The sequence below is a fragment of the Chiloscyllium plagiosum genome, unplaced genomic scaffold, assembly GCF_037043375.1.
Source record: "Chiloscyllium plagiosum isolate Xiang-an unplaced genomic scaffold, Cpla_swu_hap1 HiC_scaffold_13, whole genome shotgun sequence".
In the NCBI taxonomy this organism is placed as follows: domain Eukaryota; kingdom Metazoa; phylum Chordata; class Chondrichthyes; order Orectolobiformes; family Hemiscylliidae; genus Chiloscyllium; species Chiloscyllium plagiosum.
This window is the reverse complement of record NW_028270151.1, coordinates 36350538-36372060: the sequence shown is the minus strand read 5'-3', so window position 1 is coordinate 36372060 and position 21523 is coordinate 36350538. Positions and strand designations below refer to the sequence as shown.

Here is a 21523-nt window from a genome sequence, read left to right as displayed (position 1 = left end):
AACCAATAGCTGGGTGATACAAACTACTTTGCAGCAACACTAGCAAATCTGTAGCTCACAAGAGAAACAATGGAGTTGCAAAAAAAAAATCTCTCCTAGAAAATAAAGTTAATTTTTCATAAATCTTAAAATAATTGCTGTATAGATAATTAATTATGAAATATTAAGTTAATGGCACTTAAAATATTCTTAAATGCCATTAAAGTATTAATTTGTGATAAACTGCATCTACATTATTTGGTTTTATGGTTTTAACCAAAAACATGTTGTTTGTTGTAGTACACCACAAAATAACGACAAAGTTTTCTATATAAAAAAGGAAATAGTGCTAATCTCTGTAATCAATAAATTTCACCTTTTCCAGAGATTTGTTAGGAACATGTCTAGGTCAGAATATTCTCAACCAAATTTCTGCTGAATCACATAAATCCTCAAGTTGTAAAAAGAAAATGTTGTATGGATAAGGGAAGGAAATAGAAATCATTCATTTCTGACTAAATAGCAGTTATTTCGTTTCATGAATATTAGTTTGATTTGTGCCAATGGTTATCACTGATTGAGACAGTAGGGAAAAGACCACTACTCTGAAGAGGAAACCCCAGAGAAACTTTGAAAACAAACATGAAGAAAACATTTGATCACAATCCCGAACAAAGGAAGCACACAGGAACAAAATAACAAATATCGATTTTAAGAAAGAAAAAGGAAGTGCTGAACAAAGATTAAGAAAATCACCAAGGTATCTAGTCTGTTAAATAGTTATTTTAAGATTATAACATAAAATCATGTCCTTTAAATTGAAAAAACAAATGCCCCCAAATGAGGCAGAGTATTTCAGAAAACTTTAACGCAGTCTCCACAGTTTGACATCTGACTTTAAAGATTGGGGCCTTGCATTAAAGAGTCATTATATAGCAATCCGAACATCACTTTAAAAAGAAAACCCCAACCAAAGCTTATTTTGAAAAACTGCTCAAGAACAATATTAACAGACATTGTACCATGTTCCTATATCATTAAGTGAAAACTCACCACCACAAATGGCCCAAGAGGAAGTCTGGAATTCACCAGTGTGGTGGGTATTGGCCGATCAGTACTTATTACCAGCACATGAGCACATCGCCCATGTATGTGTATCACTTCTTCTAGTTAATAAGGAATATCCTGTAGCTTACTCGTGTACGAGTGAGGCAAAAATCAATAGCAAAATTGTTTTCATACTGAACCTAGTAAATCACCTGCATGTGCTTTCTTAATTTCTGTAAAGCTTCCTCTGCCTCACCAAAAGTCTGATCCAGCTTCAAAGCTTTTTTATAGCAATTTTCAGCATTTGCCAGCATTTCTTCTTCTTCTAATCTGTTGAAAGATTATTTTAAGAGCCATCAGAAGTGATCACATTCAAATTCTTTCCTGATCACAAAATGTTAGTAAACACTGATGTATTTAGAGTGGTATTGTGCAGGTAAAGATGCAGAATAAAGTTCTCAAAATGTTAAACTGTTTCGCTAACCACAGATACAGTCAGAAATGAGTTCCTCCAGCATTCCCTATTTGATGTAAATATAGTTAGTTTGACCGCTTGCTGTGCATCTGCATTCTGTTTCTCTTCTCTCTCTACAGAAGATGGCGATGAGGCTAGGATCAAGATTTTCTTTTGCACAGGTGTTAAAGGAGGTAGGAGAGCACATTGCCAATGCCCTAACCATTCTCTTTCAGAGTTCCCTAAATTTAGGAATTATACCTCTGGATTGGAAATTTCCTCATGTCACTCCACTCTTTAAGAAAGATGACAGAGGGAAACCAAAGTATTACAGACTAGTTATTCTGACATCTGTGTTGTGGAAATTGTTGGAGTCCATCATCAAGGATAGGATAACTGATCACCTGGATTCAAGAAATGCTGAAAATAAGTGAAGTAGGCCATTTGGCCCTTTAAGCCTGCACCACCATTCAGTATAATCATGGCTTATCATACATTTTCAGTATCCCACTCCCGCTTTCTCTCCACATCCCTTGATTCCTTTAGCCACAAGTGCCACTTCCAGCTCCCTCTTGAATACATGTAACCAACTGAACCCAACAGCTCTCTGTGGGATGGAGATGTGAATTTTTGGAATGCTGAGCAAAGAAATTCTTCCTCATCTCAGTCCTGAATGGCTTACCCCTGATTCTTAGACTGTGACCCCTAGTGCTGGACTTGCCCAACATCGTGAACATTCTTTCAGGATCTAGCTTCTCCAGTTCCATCAGGATGTTATGTGTTTCTACAAGATCCCCCCCTCATTCTTCTGAATTCCAGTGAGTACGAGCTCAGTCAATCAGGCTTTTCTCATATGTCAATCTTGCTATCATGGGAATCAGTCTAGTGAACCTTCGCTGGACTCCCTCAATAGCAAGGATGTCCTTCTTCAGACTAGGAGACCAAAACTGCACACAATACTCAAGCAAGACATCCCTACTCCTATATTCAAATCCTCATGCTATGAAGGCCAGCATGGCAGTAATTTTCCTCACCACCTACAGAACCTGTCAGTGCACCACACTTTTTCCTAAACTGACACCATTCAGATAATAGTCTCCCTTCCAGTTTTTGCCACTAAAGTTGATAACCTCACATTTATCCACATTATATTGCATTTGTCAAGTATTTGCCTATTCAACCAACCTGTCCAAGTCACCCTGCAGCCTCTTAACATCCTTCTCACAGCATACAGTGTCATTTGCAAATTTAGAGATATTGCATTTAATTCTTTTGTCCAAATTGTTAATGTATACTGTCAACAGCTGGAATTCCAGCTCTGAACCCTGTGGCACCCCCATTTGTCACTGCCTGCCGTTGTGAAAATGACCTGTTTATTCTAACTCTCTGCTTCCTATCTACCAACCAGTTCTTTATCCATGAAAATGCATTACCACTGATACCATGGTCTTTAATTTTCCTGATTAATCTCATGTGGAACCTTGTCAAAAGCCTTTTGAAAGGCCTGACACACAACATCCACTGATTCTCCCTTGTCCATTCTATTGGTCACATCCTCACAAAATTCTAGAAGGTTTGTCAGGAATGATTTTCCTTTCATTAACACATGCTGACTTGGGCCGATTTGGTCACCACTTTTCAAATGCTTAGTTATTGCATCCTTAATAATTGACTCCAGCATCTTCCCCACCATCGATGTCAGGCTAACCAGCCATAATTCCCCGTTTTCTTTCTCCTTGCTTCTTTTTAAAAAGGAAGAAAGAGTGGGGCTACATTGGCTACTCTCCAGTCCACTGGAACTCTTCCAGAATGCTGGAAAATGATCAATGTGTCCACTATTTCAAAGGCCATTTCCTTAAGTACTCTGGGATGCAGAGCATCAGGCCCTGGGGATTTATCAGGTTTTAATCCCATCAATTTCCTAATACCATTTCCTGACTAATAGGATTTCCAACAGTTCCTCCTTCATGCTTGACCTTCTGCCCTCTAGCATTTTGAGAAGGTTATTTGTGTCCTGTTTAGTTAAGACAAATCCAAGGTATTTTTTTTCAACTGGTCTGTAATCTCTTTGTTGTGCTTGATGAATTCACCTACATTTGTCTTCACTAGTCTTTTTCTCTTTACATATCTATGGAAGCTTTCATAGTCAGTTTTTATGTTTTATATTTTTATGTTTTCCGGAAGTTGCTTTCATATTCTAGTCTGAATTAAACCCTTTGTCCTCCTCTGCTGAATTTTGAATTTCACCCAATCCTCATGTTTACTGCTTTTTCTGGCCAACTTATATGCCTCCTATTTGGCTTTAACACGATCCCTCATTTCCCTTGTTAGCCATGATTGAGTTACCTTCCTGTTTTACTCTTAGGCCAGATGAGAATGTAAAGTTGTTGAAGTTCATCCATGTGTTCTTTAAATGTCTGCCATTACCTATCCTCCATCAACCTCTTAAGTTTCCTCGGCCAACATATTCTCAGCAATGCATGCCTCATACCAACAAAACTAGCTTTCTTTAAGTTCAGGACCCTAGTCTCAGATTTAACTGTGCCATTCTTCATATTAATGAAGAATTATATCATATTTCCCAAAGAATCTCACACTACAATGTTGCTAATTAATCCTCTCTCATTACACAATACCCAGTTGAGGATGGCTTGCTCGATATATTGGTTGAGGAAACCACCCTCATACATTCCAGGAAATCCTCCTCCGGTCAAATTACTACCAGTTTAGTTAGTCCAATCAATCTGAAGGGCAGGTTATGCCTGTCAAACCTCTAGTTTTTTTAAAAAAGGGAATGCAAAGGTGGTGGATAGAGATAGGTCAATGGATGTTGTTCATGTGGACTTCCAGAAGCTGTTGATAAAGTCCCACATAGAAGACTGCCAGCTAAGGTGAAAACCCATGGAATTGAGGATAATTTACTGATGGATAGGAAATTGGTGAGTGGCTGAAAACAGAGTTCAAATAATGGTTAAGTACTCAAATTGACAGGTGACTAGTGGTGTCCCACAGGGATCTGTATTGGGTCAATTATTCACAACATTCATTAATGACTTAGATACTGATACAATAGTAAACATTCAAATTTGGTGACAATACTAAATTGTGTAGCACTGCATTATGTTGTTGACAACATAAAGTTACAACAGGATATCATCAGATTAGGTAAATTGGAAAAGTTGTGGCAAATGGATTTTTAATACAAGTGTGACATTATCCATTTCGAACTGAAAAAGGACAGATCAGAGTTTTTTTCAAAAAGACACAAAGTTAAATATAGTGCATGTCCATCAAGATATAATGGTTCAGGTGCACAGCTCTTTAATTTGCCATGAACAGGTGCAGAAAATAGTCCAGAATGCTAATGAAATGCTAGTCTTCATATCTGAAGAGCTGGAGTATAAAGATACAGACATTATGCTGCAATTATACAAAACCCAGAAGGCTGGGGAATTTGAATCATTAGTTCAAGTGCACATTACGTTCTTGGCACAAATAGCCATTACATAAGTTTATGGTTGCATTACCAAAAACTGTGACTTTAATGAATCAGATTCCAGAGGAATCAATTTTAACCCCAAGCTGGGATCCTCTGTTGTTCCTGGTTGAGAAAAATCCAATATGCAAGTTGAAATGCTGTACTACAAATGTACAGCATTGTGCTTTCTGAAATAACTTGCAGAATAAAATACATCACGAAATATGTACTGTTAACTGTTAATGCTGAGGAGTCCAAGAAATACTGCCCAATATGATGTTATCTCAACTTGGGTGAGAGAACAGTTCTAGATATCAAAGGAGAAGGACATACCATCTCGCTCTCCCTCTTTCTCAGTTACAATTGTTTAAGAGATGCCTGCAGCCAGCACCTGGTTCTGCCAGGACCTCCTTTGATGGATTTAATGCCACCAACTTGCTTATAGCTCTAGTCTATGGAGCTTATTAGTATTAGGTGGTAAAGGAGTAACTGCTATCAAGTCTTTGGCAGAAGCTGGAGTAACAAATTGGTTAATGAATAATTGTAAAATAACACATTACATAACTTCAATCTGGTCAACTACATTAATACTAAGTAAGAAACAATATTATCTTAAAAGAGATAGCAAACAATTCTGTGCTTCCTGGATGTACACTACAGAAGCACTAACTTTGAACTATAACCTAGAACAACTACTTAAAGCTAACTTGCTCCTTCCAGACACAAATGCTTTACCTATCAGTGCACAGAGCTTTTCCAAAGATTTGTGAGAGTTACCCCTTTCAGGCCAATGCCTTATACAACAAATATGTTTATCATACCAATGAAACTTGTACAAAAAGGAGAAAAAAGGAATGTGATGATGGTCAAAGACAATGGAGTGAGGGGTTTGACACTGCTCTCTGCTTAAAGGAACAAGAGTCCAGAAGATGGAATGGCTTGCCTGGTGGCAGGGTTTAGGACATAAAGGAACTCACAATGAGAGGGATGGAATCTAGTTGTGCTGTCCATGTCGATACAGACATGGCATAGAAAGAGGTTCTGTATAATCTGTATGAGGAGCTAGTCACCAAATTAAAAAGCAGGACCTCAAATGGTACTAATCGTTGCATTATTACTTAAACATGAGCAAATTGTCATAGGGCAAGAAAGATCAGAGAACTGAATATGTTTCTCACAGACTGGTGTCAGAAATGGGCTCCACTTTGTGGGTCACTGGCATCAAAAATGGGTAAAGTGGGGCTGTACTGTTGGAGACTACACAGCAATCATTCTAGTGAGCCACATAACTAAGGAAGTAGAAAGAGTTTTGAAATAAATCCTGGAGGCAAGGAATCAAAGTTGAAAAGATGTGTAACTAAAGCAGTCCATGTCCAAATGTAGCAAGACCTGGACACTACCTAGGTTTGGGTTGACAACTACCAAGTAAAATTCATGCCATACAAATGCCAGGTGTTATTGACTAGGCAAGACCACTCAAAACATTTCCTGAAGAAGGGCTTATGCCCGAAACGTCGATTCTCCTGTTCCTTGGATGCTGCCTGACCTGCTGCGCTTTTCCAGCAACACATTTTCAGCTCAAAACATTCTTAAGCAGGCAATCCAGACCATAACTTTGCAAGCTGTTTCGGTAAATATACAGTGAACATTACCCGGAGTGAGGTAGCTGTCAGGTTTTAAAACAGACAAAATTAATTCACAAATTACACAATGAAACACAAAAAACAGAATAAAGAACCCCTACAGAACTCAGTCTATCCAAACTAGACTTAATTATGCTGTTCCGAATCTACACAACAGTCCCAATAAGCAAACCTCCTTTAAAACACAGTACAAACAAGGGTCAGACACTTATAGGTTGAAGTTAGAAGGGCAAAAGACAGAGTTTCCACACAGCTCACTGTTGTTCTCCCAACCAGTTCTGTACTGGACTGAACCAAACTGCTTAGCTAGAGAGCTGACCACTCCCCTTGCATTCCACAGGTCACTTCTAAAACATGACCACTTTGGCCTGAAGTCTCGTCTGTTTACATATAAACAAAAGGCCTCTCAAAATCCTTTTCATCTCTATACCAAACCAGTTTGATCGGAGCCTAGCTTGATTTATTACCCCTCTGAACAAAATCAAGGACAGAGTCTCCTTGAGCCAAGGAACAGCTTCTGAAAATAAAAAGGCCTAGCTATGTGACAAAGGCAATGACTGTTTCCAACAAGAGAAAATCTAACCATCAACCTTTGACATTCTAAGGCATTACCAATCACAGAAAAACCCTCTATAAATGTCATGGTCACTCCCATTGACCAGAAACTCAACTGGATGCTCTATATAAATACTGTGTCTACAAGAACAGTTCAGAGGCTAGGAATCCAACAGGGAGGAGCTCTCCTCCTTATTCCCCAAAGCTGTCTACCTTTTATAAGGCATAAGTCAAGAGTGTAATGCAATACTCCCTGGACTAATCTGGATAATTGCAGCGCCAACAATACCCAGGAGGCAAGAGACTATCCATGCCAAAATAGCCAATTTGATTGGTACCATATCCACATTCACTCCCTTAACGTCCAATGTTCAGTGGCAACAAAGCAAACCATCTGCAAGATGCACTGTAGAAATTCACCAGTACCTTTCAAATCTACAATCACTACCATTTGGAAGGACAAGGGTAGAAGATACATGGAAACACCATCACCTTCAAGTTCCACTCTAAGCCATCCTGATTGGAACTAATTAGTCATTCATTAAAAGTCACACAGTGAAAATCCTGGAACTACTGTTTTTGCTGCATTATTGGTCTACCTACAGCGTGTGGACTGCAGTGTTTCAAGGAGGCAACTCACTGTCACTTCTCAACAGCAACGAAGGACGGGCAATAAATGCAGGCCCAACTAGTGACACCCACATCTCAAATGAGTTAAGAGCCAAGGCCAGAGAAAACTGTGTTAACATAGGAAATAATAAACAGAATGCACCTGGAGAGTACAAATTTCACACTAAATCAACAATTAAGGCGAGAGGTACAAAAGTAAAAGCATAGAAATAAAAGTTCAGAATAGAATGCAGGAGACACTCAAAATAAAACAAACGAGCTCAGAAGAAATATAAATAATTCAGTGTAATCAGATAGCCATTACAATGACATGGTTGCAGAATAACACAGACCTAAATACTGAAACGCTTGGAACATTAGGGCAAGGTAGAAAGATTGCTGTGTTAATTATGGTTTAGTACAACAGAGAAGAATACCCAAGTAGTAAAAAAAAAAGGATGGAGGTTTGGATATGGAAAAGAAAAATTAAAATCAACTAGTCGGTTCCGTAGAAAAATTAAAGGCAAGAAGCCACTTGTGGGAGTCGTACACAGGTCACTTAATAGCAAACATAAAGCAGGATGGGGTTTAAACAGAGATAAAGGAAGCTTTTCACAAAGGTGCAGTGATAATCATGGGAGGTTCAAACAGAGACTTCAAAAATTAGATGTAGAAAAGTAGTACAGATGGGGAATTTAAAACAGCATATTCTGGAGCCAACCGGAAATCAAATTATTGTGAATCTGGTTTGGCACAACAAAAGAATTAACAATCTTGTCAAGAAGGTACCCGCAGGTAGCAGGATTATAATAGTTTACATTTACTTTGAGAGAGAGAAGAGCAAGCCCCAAGACTGGAATTTTAAACTTAAATAAGGCTATTATGAATGTATGAAAATGGACACAGCTAAGTGAACTCAGAAATGAGATAAAAAGATTGTCAACTGAGATGCAAAAATTTAAAGGGACATTTCTGAATACACAGAACAGATATAATCCAATGTGGAAGAAAATGTCCAAGCAGAGGACCCACCACCTATGGTTAATTAAACAGTTAAGAAATTTAAAGGTGCAGCATAAAACACTCAAAGATGGATAGTAGACTGGAAAAATTGAGACAACAGAAATAAAAAACAGCGATGACGAAAACAAGGAATTATTAGTGAATGAGAGAACATTAGCTCGAAATAGAAAAGAAAGTAAGAGTATCTATAGATATTTTAGATGATAAAGAGTTAAGAATGTGAACTTTGGTCCTATGTAAAGTGAGTTGAAAATGTGTTGCTGGAAAAGCGCAGCAGGTCAGGTAGCATCCAGGGAACAGGAGAATCGACGTTTCGGGCATAAGCCCTTCTTCAGGAATGAGGAAAGTGTGTCCAGCAGGCTAAGATAAAAGGTAGGGAGGAGGGACTTGGGGGAGGGGCGTCGGAAATGCGATAGGTGGAAAGAGGTCAAGGTGAGGGTGATAGGTCTGACTGGGGTGGGGGCGGAGAGGTCAGGAAGAAGATTGCAGGTTAGGAAGGCGGTGCTGAGTTCGATGGATTTGACTGAGACAAGGTGGGGGGAGGGGAAATGAGGAAACTGGTGAAATCAGAGTTCATCCCTTGTGGTTGGAGGGTTCCTAGGCGGAAGATGAGGCGCTCTTCCTCCAACCGTCGTGTTGTTGTGGTCTGGCGATGGAGGAGTCCAAAGACCTGCATATCCTTGGTGGAGTGGGAGGGGGAGTTGAAGTGTTGAGCCACAGGGTGGTTGGGTTGGTTGGTCCGGGTGTCCCAGAGGTGTTCTCTGAAACGGTCCGCAAGTAGGCGGCCTGTCTCCCCAATATAGAGGAGGCCACATCGGGTGCAGAGGATGCAATAGATGATGTGTGTGGAGGTGCAGGTGAATTTGTGGCGCATATGGAAGTTTCCTTTGGGGCCTTGGAGGGAGGTGAGGGGGGAGGTGTGGGCGCAAGTCTTGCACCTCCTGCGGTTGCAGGGGAAGGTGCCGGAGTGGAGTTTGGGTTGGTGGGGGGTGTGGATCTGACGAGGGAGTCATGGAGGGAGTGGTCTTTACAGAATGCTGATCGGGGAGGGAAGGGAAATATATCCTTGGTGGTGGGGTCCGTTTGGAGGTGGTGGAAATGAAGGCGGATGATGCGCTGTAGATTGGTGGGGTGGTAGGTGAGGACCAGTGGGGTTCTGTCCTGGTGGCGGTTGGAGGGGCGGGGTTCAAGGGCGGAGGAGCAGGAAGTGGAAGAGATGCGGTGGAGGGCATCGTCGACCTCGTCGGGGGGGAAATTGCGGTCCTTGAAGAAGGAGGCCATCTGGGTTGTACGTTTTTGGAACTGGTCCTCCTGGGAGCAGATGCGGCGGAGACGAAGGAATTGGGAGAATGGGATGGCGTTTTTACAGGGGGCAGGGTGGGAGGAGGTGTAGTCCAGGTAGCTGTGGGAGTCGGTCGGTTTGTAGTAGATGTCCATGTTGATTCGGTCGCCTGAGATAGAAATAGAAAGGTCGAGGAAGGGGAGGGAGGAATCTGAGACTGTCCAGGTGAATTTGAGGTCGGGGTGGAAGGTGTTGGTGAAGTGGATGAACTGTTCAACCTCCTCTTGGGAGCACGAGGCGGCGCCGATACAGTCATCGATGTAGCGGAGGAAAAGGTGGGGGGGTGGGGCCAGTGTAGTTGCGGAAGATGGACTGTTCCACATATCCTAACGAAGAGGCAGGCATAGCTGGGGCCCATGCGGGTGCCCATGGTTACTCCTTTCGTTTGGAGGAAGTGGGAGGATTGAAAAGAGAAGTTGTTCAGGGTGAGGATCAGTTCAGTCAGTCGAAGGAGGGTGTAAGAGGAAGGGTACTGGTTGGTACAGCGGGAAATGAAGAAGCGGAGGGCTTTGAGTCCTTCGTGATGGGGGATGGAGGTGTACAGGGACTAGATGTCCATGGTGAAGATAAGGCGTTGGGGACTGGGGAAGCGAAAATCATGGAGGAGGTGGAGGGCATGGGTGGTGTCCCATATCCGCCACAAATTCACCTGCACCTCCACACACATCATCTATTGCATCCTCCGCACCCGATGTGGCCTCCTATATTGGGGAGACAGGCCGCCTACTTGCGGAGCGTTTCAGAGAACACCTCTGGGACACCCGGACCAACCAACCCAACCACCCTGTGGCTCAACACTTCAACTCCCCCTCCCACTCCACCAAGGATATGCAGGTCTTTGGACTCCTCCATCGCCAGACCACAACAACACGACGGTTGGAGGAAGAGCGCCTCATCTTCCGCCTAGGAACCCTCCAACCACAAGGGATGAACTCTGATTTCACCAGTTTCCTCATTTCCCCTCCCCCCACTTTGTCTCAGTCAAATCCATCGAACTCAGCACCGCCTTCCTAACCTGCAATCTTCTTCCTGACCTCTCCGCCCCCACCCCAGTCAGACCTATCATCCTCACCTTGACCTCTTTCCACCTATCACATTTCCGACGCCCCTCCCCCAAGTCCCTCCTCCCTACCTTTTATCTTAGCCTGCTGGACACACTTTCCTCATTCCTGAAGAAGGGCTTATGCCCGAAACGTCGATTCTCCTGTTTCCTGGATGCTGCCTGACCTGCTGCGCTTTTCCAGCAACACATTTTCAGCTCTGATCTCCAGCATCTGCAGACCTCACTTTCTCCCCTATGAAAAGTGAGCCTGACGAATTCATAATGGGAAATAAAGGATATGGCATGTGAAAGGAATAATACTTTACAACAGTTTTCATTGTAGGTAACACAGGTAATATTCCAGAAACAATTGTAAATCAGAAACTGGAAGCGATGAGTGAACTCAAAAAAATTGCAGTTTGAGGACAAAACACTGAATGTTCTCAAAAGGAATCAGATATAGTTCTTACAGTTAAAGGGATCAAAAGCAGGAACAAGATACTGAGTTGGATGATCGGCCATGATCATATTAACAGCACAGCAGGCTTGAAAAATTGAATAGCCTAATGCTGCTCCCAATTGATATATTTGTGTCTATGTAAATAACTACATCTTGTTAAGCAAAACCCGTTCCTGTTGGATTCTTATCTATTACCAAACTGAACTAGTCAGTCAGGTCCTTCAGATCCCAAAGGAGAAAAGCAGCAGCATTGTGACTGATGTATCTTTCATAAGGTGACTGTGGCACAGATCTATCAAACAACATATTAAGGACAGTGCAGATTCTAGTCAGCTTGGAACAAGACTCCAAGCACAGCTTCAAGAAGGTAGCTCAAAGAGACAGTCAACAAATGAAAGAGCCAAACATTTGTTTTATTCATTAGGGATTTGCTGGCAGGCCAGCATTTATTGCCACCCCCTTAATGGTCCAGAGGGCAATTAAGAGTCAACCACATTGCTGTGGGTCTGAAGTCATATGAAGGCCAAACCAGGTAAGAATGGCAGTTTCCCTCCTTCAAGGGCATTAGTGAACTAGATAGGTTTTTCTGACTATCAGCTATGGATTCATGGTTATCATTAGATTCTTAATTCCAGATTTCTATTGAACTCAAATTCCATGTTAGGATTCAAACATTGGTCCCCAGAACTTGTTCTAGGTCTTTGGAATAACAGTCCAGTGATAATATCACTAGGCCATCACCTCCTCACATTGGAGAAACCTATATGAGAAGGACCTGTGGCAAGATTCTATAAGAGAGAATCTATGTTGTTGGTCAAAAATATTTCAGACCTCGTAACAGATACTAAATGCAAGCTAGAAACTCCATGGAGCTGGAGCACAGGTGAGCTTCTCTCAGTATATTGCAAAGCATTTGGTTTCTATATTTTCCTACAAACTAACATGTAAATAAATAACAATTATTATTTCAAAATTTAAAAAAAATCTGCCACCACCTTAAGAAACTTATGGTACACATTGCATCTTTGAACGCTTTAGATCATGAAAAATACTGAGGAATACTAACAAAGAAGCATTTAAATGCATATTGTAACACTAAGTTCAGAGAAGGTTCACCAGGTTGATTCTGGGCTTGGAGGGCTTATTTTTGAGGACAGATGAGGAAATTGGGCCTGTACTCATTGGTGTTAAGAAGAATGGGAGCCAGCCTTATTGAAGGTTCTTACGGAACTTGACAGGGTAGATGCAAAAGACATTGTTTCCCCATGCAGGAGAACGAATACCACTGAGTGCTAGATATCATCAGTGCAAATAGCAGTTTAAGTCTCAGGGCTACCTGTACCCATTAACCCCTTATTAGATCGAGCTAAGGACCTCAGAGAGCTCAGAAGGGGCACTAAGAGTGAGGAGCATCTGAACAACAGCTACCTGTCCCAAGGCAAGAACAGAAGGCGGAGGCAAGGCTGTGTCACTTCAATGGCAGGGACACAGGGTGGGATGAAATACCTGGAAGCAACTGTGCCAGCAAGGGGAGAAAGGGGGGGAACATCTGAAAAGAGGCAGGGAAAGCTCATGTATACAAACAGACCACAGAAGAGAAAGTCTGTTACAAATGACATCAAAGTGAAACTGGCAACAGATTATATTGACACATTTTATCAATGTGTTGAAGAAAAACGTCAGCTGAGTTACCATTAGAAAGGAATACTGCAACAAAATCATTTACTTGAACTGTTCTATCATCATTATGTCAGAGTTTCAGTGACCAACAAATGGTCTGAGAAGAAATTAGTCTCTTTGCTAATTATTCAAATCAAAATTATCTTAACTATGCAAAAAGCTAAATACAAATGTTAACATTGTCCACTGCCAACTATCATAAATTTAAAAACATCCATTTATAATGGAAACTGCCAGAGAAATTTGTTTCATTTTAATTATACTTGCCAGTCATGGTGCACTTGGAACATATAGTTTCTTAAAAACATAGCTACCATGTACTCAGGGTCCACCACAGAAAAGCTCCAAAGCGGAAATTAATTCCACTTCTAGATTTGTAAAACTAGCTGATTTACTTAACTCTAAAGCATATAAAATTGAAGCAATAAACTTTTAAAATTGCACGATGTTTAAAATGGAAACATCTTTTTTATTTCACAACATGTGGGTATAACTGACAAGGTCAGCATTTACTTCCCATCTTAACTGCCCCTGAACAGATTGGTTTCCTGGGCCATTTCAGAGGGTAGTTAAGAGTCAACTATACTGTCACATGTAGATCAGACCAGGTGAAAATGGCAGATTTCCTTCCCTAAAGGACATTGTGAATCAGATTTTATTTTTATGACGATCGTCAAATGCTTGGTGATCACTAACAGACTAGCTTTTTCATTCCAAAATGTACGCATTGAATTCAAATTACGCCAGTTGTCATGGTGGAACATTAGCTTGCATCCTAAGAATATTAGTCCAGTGCTTTTATCACTATACCACCGTCTCATTTTAAATCCATGCTGCAGTCAAATTAATCCTTCCAGCCGTATAGACTGATTCGCAGAGAAACCTACTCTAGATTTTGACTTCTTAAGTATAATGCCACGAGAAATTAACTGGTATGTTTTGTTTTATTCAAAGTATTCTCACTTACTGGCCTCCTCTTTCCACCAGAGTTTGACAGAGATATTTCTTTGCATTCCTGTGTGCTGGGCACGTCTCCAAAGCCATGTCAAAGTCAGAAATAGCTTTGTTTAGACTTCCTTTTGTTGCATAACTAAAATAAAATGGCAAAGAAATGTTAACAAAATACAGTTTAATGGTTATTACTGAGTAAATTATTGACTATTCTCACATTGCTAACATTTTTTTTTAAGAAAAGCAGAGTCTCTACGTTTTTGGACCTTCCAATTAACATTAGTGAGACAGCATCAATTTCTCCTGGCTAGAGTTTTAATCAAAGCTATTTCGCCAAATGACAAAATCCTAACACCAAAGGCGTCAGTGATGAGCACTGCTGCCTCATCAGCACCAGAGACCCGGATTTGATTCCAGTCTTGGGGTGACTGTGCATGGAGTTTGCATGTTTTCTGTGTCCATGTGGGTTTCCATCCGGTGCCACAGTTTCCTCCCACAGTTCAAAGGTGTGTAGGTTAGGTATATTGGCCAAGCTAAATGTGGGGTAAGTCACGGTAAATGTGGGGTTGCAGAGATAGAGTCGGGGGGGTTTCTGGGTGGGATGCTCTTCAGAGGATCTGTGCAGACTTGATGGGCTAAATGGCCTCATTCTGCACTGTAGAGATTCTGTGATAGTTTGATATTATGCATGATATTATACACACCACGCATAAATCAAATTTATTCTGGAGAGATTGTAAACATTGTGAGGGAAATTCCAAGGTTATTCACAGCAAGATATGTTTTCACGTCACAGATAGAAATATTAGAAACAAGCTATGAGAAAAATTATAATAGTTTCTCTTTCTTACTTCTACCCTGCCTTAGCTAGGCAAGGCTGTACATCTTCCAGTAACAATACAATACTACTTTTAGACTGCCATTGAAGTAAAAACATGGGCAGCAGTGCCAACAGACTGAATGGTGAAATCATCTCAGCTGACCCAAATTTCATTTCTACTTATGTACATACTTCAAACAAAGTAATTAGATAGCAAATAAAAGCAGAAATCCGGCCCAGTTAAAGCAGAGGCATCATTTCTAACTGCAAAATTCCCACTTGTGTCACTCTGACCAAGACTAGCTGACGTAAGACAGACGACTGATTAAATATGGTACTTTTACGATCTGTATGGTTTGGCACAACACTACATGGTACGTTTATTCTTTGAACCACCAAAAGGATCTATATGTGATGACTCCTAACCAAAAAAAACTGGACAATATTAATGTTAGTACAGACAAACTAATGTTACTGTAGTAGCGTACAGCCTATCACAAACTTACAGAGCACCACGAGCCACAAGAGCTTCAACATTATTACTGTCAATTTCTAGGGCTTTGTTGTACTCATTCATGGCATCAACATGGTGTCCCGCTTTAAAATGGTCCACCCCAGTCTTGACACTATAGGGAAAGAAAGACAAACCTAAGTCAGTAGGGAATCAAATATTTATTATTTCCACAAACCATTTCACATAATTCAATTAACTTGAAACCAATGATGCTAATGCATTTTATGGGCATTTTGAATATCTACATGAATACTAATTCTAAATATCAGAACAACAGTTCTGGCATAAGCACTAACTAGTAATTTTCTTACTGTCAATTTCAAAAGCATGCAAGTTTGTGCAGTGCTGCAATTGTTTCTGGAATGTATGTCATCACCAAGTAAATGGTCAACTACCCTTAAAACTTCACAAGATGCTAAATAGTTTGTAAATAATTGTACTGGCAGGAGTCAAATAATACTTATTTGTCATTTTTCAAAATGACAACTTCACATTGCACAGCTCGTAAATCACTCAAGTTTAGATGTGGATGTGTCGATGTTGGACTGGGGTGCACAAGATCATTCAGCCTCCGATCTTCAGGTAAGCATCCTCCAAGTTGGTCTTCAAGATACGCAACAATGCAGAATTGCCAAGCAGAAACTTATAGCTAAGTTCCGTATGCACAAAGATGGAGTGAACTGTGATCTTGGGTTCATGTCACACTACATTTGACCCCACCATAGTGTTCTGTAAAATCTTCCTTACTGTCCTGTTTTGACATCATTAGCTTTATAACTTGTTCTGATCTCTCTATCTTAATTAGTTTGTACTGTTTTGGATGACTTTTTCCTTTGGTTAGACCCTCAGAATGCATCTCCTACACCCAGCATGCTATTCCAGTCATTTGATTTATCTCCAGAACCACATTTTTAATCTTTTGTAATTATCTCTTTGCCTCAATTGGATTATAGGTCATCCTTTCATTTGTTATTCAGCTGCTGACATTTACTCATGCCATCTGACACTCTTGATCATCTGCAGAGACCTATTATTCGGCCTGTCAACATTCCACTCTTACCATTTGTACGATTGTTTGATCTTTCTGATTATCAAGTCTGTGCCTGGGTGCTGTCGTCACTTCACCCGACAAAGGGCACCATTCAAAAAGCTTGTGATTTTAAATAAACCTGTTGGACTACAGCCTGATGTTGTGTGACTTTTGACTCAAGTTTATGTCAGAAGCACTTAAACTTACGTTTCAATGTTTTATAAGAGAGTCTCTGTTGTGTTATGATTTTGTTTCATAACTTTGTCTAATTCCAACTGTTAGATAATTCTTTTTGTAAAAGAAAAACATCATAAACCAAGAGAGGACTGTGTACTCTCAGACCACAACTGGAATATTGTGAATAGTTTGGGAACCCTTATCCAAGAAAAGACATATTGGTAAATGAAGTAGTCCAGAGAACATTCACTAGGCTGATACCAAGTATGGAGGGACTGCCTTATGAGGACAGGTTGAACAGAGTCGTAGAGATATACAGCACGGAAACAGACACTTTGGTCCAACTTGTCAATGCCAACCAGATATCCTAATCTAATCTAGTCACCATTTGCCAGCACTCGATTCAGATCCCTCGAAACTTCCTATTCATATACCAATCCAGAAGCCTTTTGAAAGTTTTAATTGTATCACCTTCCACCACTTCCTCTGGCAGCTCATTCCTTACACACACTACCCTCTACGTGAAAATGTTGCCCTTCACGCCATTTTAAATCTTTCCCCTCTCACCCTAAACCTATGTCCTCTAGTTCTGGACTCTCCCATCCCAGGGAAAAGACCTTGTCTATTTACCCTATCCATGCCCCTCATGATTTTATAAGCCTCTATAAACTAAGATGATGCAATTCATCCTTGTAATTTAACTCTTTAAGGCCCAATATCATTCTCATTAATCTCCACTGCTTCCATTTCAACACCAATTCACCCTTCTTAAAAGTCTAGGAGAAACTGCCTGCTGTTCTGCAAGCTTGTGGCACAGAATCTTTTCCGACACCTGAACAAAGTTAAACATTTCACTCAAAAGACAATATTGCTCAGAGTACAGAACTCCCTCAGCTCAGAACTGGATTGTCAGATTAGATTATGGGCTCAAATCCCTGAATGGGCAGTGCTATCATTATTTTACTGGGCTAGTAATCCAGACTTCTTGACTACTGTTCCAGAGAGATGGCTTCAAATCACACCACAGTAACTTTACATTTATATTGTTAAATAAGTCTGGAATAAAAAGTTAGCAGTCACTATATAATTAGTAAAACCATCCAGGTTTGCAGACCTTCTGGGGTCTAGCCTCTATGTGACTCCAGATCCACAATGATGTGGCACACTCTTAGTCATCTCCCAGAAGTGGCAGAGGAAACCACTCGATTGCACGGAACCACCTGATTAGCACCACATCCACAACATTAGGTAACTGCCTCCACTACTGACAGTCAGTCGCAGCAGTGCGTACCATATGCAAGATGCACTGCAGAAACACACCAAAGATCCTCAGACAGCACCTTCCAAACTCAAGGCCGCTTCCAAGGGATAAGAATAAGAGGAGACCTATTAAAATATACAAGATTCTTAGGAGACTTGACAGGGTAGATGCAGAAATCCCATCCCAATCTGCCCAAGAAGTAAATCAGAGAATTCTATTACCCACTAATGTCACTGGTAGCAGAGCTTACTGCAGGTAATGTACCCTAGAACTGACAAAAGATCCAACCCACAAGTAAGTAAAATCTGAATGAGTGTCTTCGACTAAGGATGATTGAAGAAATATTCATAAAATAAATTGGGAGAGGCTCTGAAAGTGTTCTCTCCCCACCCCATTTTCCAAATGCTTATTTGTCCAAAGTACTTACCACTTTAATGCCCAAGATGCCGATTGTTTTTTCCTTAAGGCTGCAGCGTAATCATCGCCTCTAAAGTTTTTACTGTTAAAAGAAAAGGATCAATAAACTTTATATTTGAGAGCAAAGGCCATATTAGTTTACAACACAGCAACATTTTGTCAGAAGCTACACCATTGCGTGAACCTAAATGCTTCTAAAATAACTGAAGTATAAATCAGTAGAAGTTTCAAATTTATCTTGAGAAATAAACAAGCAAAAAGGAAGAATAATTACCATTTATTAAGTGTCAATTCAACCAAAGAGATTGCCTGCAGAACAGTTATGCAGGAATAAAAATTGTTTTAAAAATATGAAATAATGTACCTGTAAGTGACATTCTTCAAATATAAAACCGGCTTTTTAACTCTATCAAGGGTGTTTTCTGCAATAATTATGTTCACACACCATTCAAAGTACATCGTTTTCAGAAGTTTTATTTTGAAATGAGATTAACAGTGCAAACTCTTATCAATTAATTAAATTGATTTTCATTAATTACAGTCTGAGCAGGAACTAATCAGCACTACCACCATAGATGTGTACAATCTGACAGCAAATTCTGCATCTCTAAGTAATTCTGCAAATGTGCAACCATAGAAGTGACTGACAGTTCCAGTAAAGGTTACCAAACACTGAGCTTTGTCATCATTACTATTAGAAATCTGAGCTAATGACAGCAACGTTTGGATTTCCACCCTTAACTGTGCATGTACAAGCTACATACTGTCAGATTCAGATGAATAACAGTGACAAACGCTAACAGCTTGTTCATCATTAATACCATTAAATCTTGGACATTAACTCTCAAAATGGAGACAAATAGGAAGATGCAGAACTGCAGCTGACCATTCAAGTAAATGGTGTATGGTTTTAATATAGAAAAACACACTTTACTATCTTTGATTGGTCACTTCCTTAAACAGAAATTATTGTTCATGATATCAAGGACTGTAATATAGTGCTATTCTTTCAGAGGAATTTGGCTAGATTTCCAAAGAGAGATCAACAGGACAAACCCCAATGTTTGTCAAACTGTCCCCACCAAAATTCAATATTCTTGATTTGAGATATTATGATGATTCTCTTCACTAACTCATTCACAAGCGCACTATGTTTACTATTTCGCATGTCCATTCACTCATTCATAAAACCACGTTTTTGTAGTACATTTTAATCTTGCAAGATAAACTAAATTAAACATCCATTCCAACGCATTAATGTTTTTCTACATCTTTCAATTCTTATCAGCCCAATGTTTCAAGCAGTGTTTAGATCTGTTTCTGTTGGTCTTAGCCCTGAATAAGTGTTACTATTGTAACCTACATAGAACAATACTATCTCCGCAATCATGTCTCCATATTTCAAAACTATGAAAAGATTTTAATATTCATTAGCCCTGAGTAACTGCCTCTCGGGACCTGAATAGGTTCCAGAACATCTAATAGTTTCCTCCACGAGTATGTACTTTTTAAATACATATTAAATAGGGCTGCTACCCCCTAAGAAACTTACTATCAAAACAGCACTTCCATGAAACTGCATGGAAGAATGTGTAAGAATGTCAAAACCAGCAACAGTAAATGAAATCTCATGACCCAGCTATGGGAGATCAGTTTAATATCCTCTATATTTTTATTCATTCATTTAGATCATTTTGGTCTAGTATTTTTACTAATATTGCTAACTTTAAAGACAAAAGAACTAACACCTCTTAATTATGCAAGCTCAGACCAGACAGTCATTCAAATTCCATTAGGAATAACAGCAAGCATTTAGCAAGTGCTTAAACCATCTCCTGCTTCCCTATGACAGATGTCACACAAACTGGTGTACAATAGATACAATTATGTGTTACCATAGTGCAAAATTTTTAATAAATGTAAAACCTGTGCTACTGTTAAACAATACTTTGGACTGCATTGCTGCCTAGAATTGTGCCAATGCGGATGCTCAATAAACAGCCTATTTTCACCACCCACTAAACTCGGTCACCATTGAACACAATCCCACACTAGCAAAAAACCCTAAAATCAGACAGCTTGCTACTGCATTACATTGGCTGTTTGACAAAACATTTCATTGGTGCTAGGCTAATTAAAATTAAGTGTTACACAAGTACAAAAAAAGCACACATTATACACTTCAGAGTAATTGGGCTAGGGAACTTGTCAGCTAAAAGGAAATTGATGCAAAATAATTTTGAAAAATGTACAAAGGCTTATCAATACTACAATAAATCTTTTCCCTTTTGAAATAACTTGCTAGTTCACAGCCCTAACTTTAATCCTATCCTTGCTGAATACATTATCCATATACATCACGGTGCCCTAAATTACATCAAGTGCATTCTGTTCTCACATTCATAGAACCATCAAATCACTACAGTACAGGAGGCAGCCATTTGGCCTACTGAGTCTGCACCAACAGTCTGAAGAGCATTCAACACATATCCCGCCCTCACACCCTATCCTTATAACCCCGCATTTACCATGGCTAACCCATCTAGCCTGCACATCCCTGGACACTACAGGGCGATTTACAATGAACAATCTACCTGATCTTTGGACTGAGGGGAAACCAAAACACCTGGCAGAAATCCAGGTGACACTGGGAGAACATGCAAACTCCACATTGACACCCATGGCTGGAATCAAACCCGGGTCCCTGCACTGACCACTGCTCTCACTGATGTGCATTTTCTCTCTGTAATTCAGGACATTACATTTAAAACCTTACTCTGCAAAGTTCTCCATGATGTTCTCCAATTTTTGTTCTGCAACTCCAACAAGCTTATATCACCTGACATTTCCACCCTCTCTCCTATAGTTTTCTGCAAGAATGGCACCAGCTTCACCTATTGCTACGGTCTTATTCCCTGAAACTCCAGCCTAAGCTTTATTTAAAATCTTGGCCAAATTGGTCAACTACGCAGACCGGTGGCAGATGGAATTTAACCCTGATTAATGGGAGGTCATGCATTTTGGAAGAAAGAACATGGCAA

General features: G+C 40.1%; 1 protein-coding gene across 3 annotated transcripts in view; it reads right to left on the bottom strand.

The window, feature by feature from the left end:
• The window catches only part of ttc14 (tetratricopeptide repeat domain 14), a 61690-nt gene that overhangs the window by 4789 nt on the left and 35378 nt on the right, over nucleotides 1-21523 (bottom strand). For all 3 annotated transcript variants that reach the window (XM_087993527.1, XM_043702365.2, XM_043702367.2), the window contains 4 exons: nucleotides 18493-18564; nucleotides 15590-15709; nucleotides 14280-14402; nucleotides 1239-1356 (listed from right to left, as the gene is read on the bottom strand). In XM_087993527.1, coding sequence (XP_087849653.1) covers nucleotides 1239-1356; nucleotides 14280-14402; nucleotides 15590-15709; nucleotides 18493-18564 — 433 coding nt within the window. The remainder of the gene's footprint in view (nucleotides 1-1238; nucleotides 1357-14279; nucleotides 14403-15589; nucleotides 15710-18492; nucleotides 18565-21523) is intronic.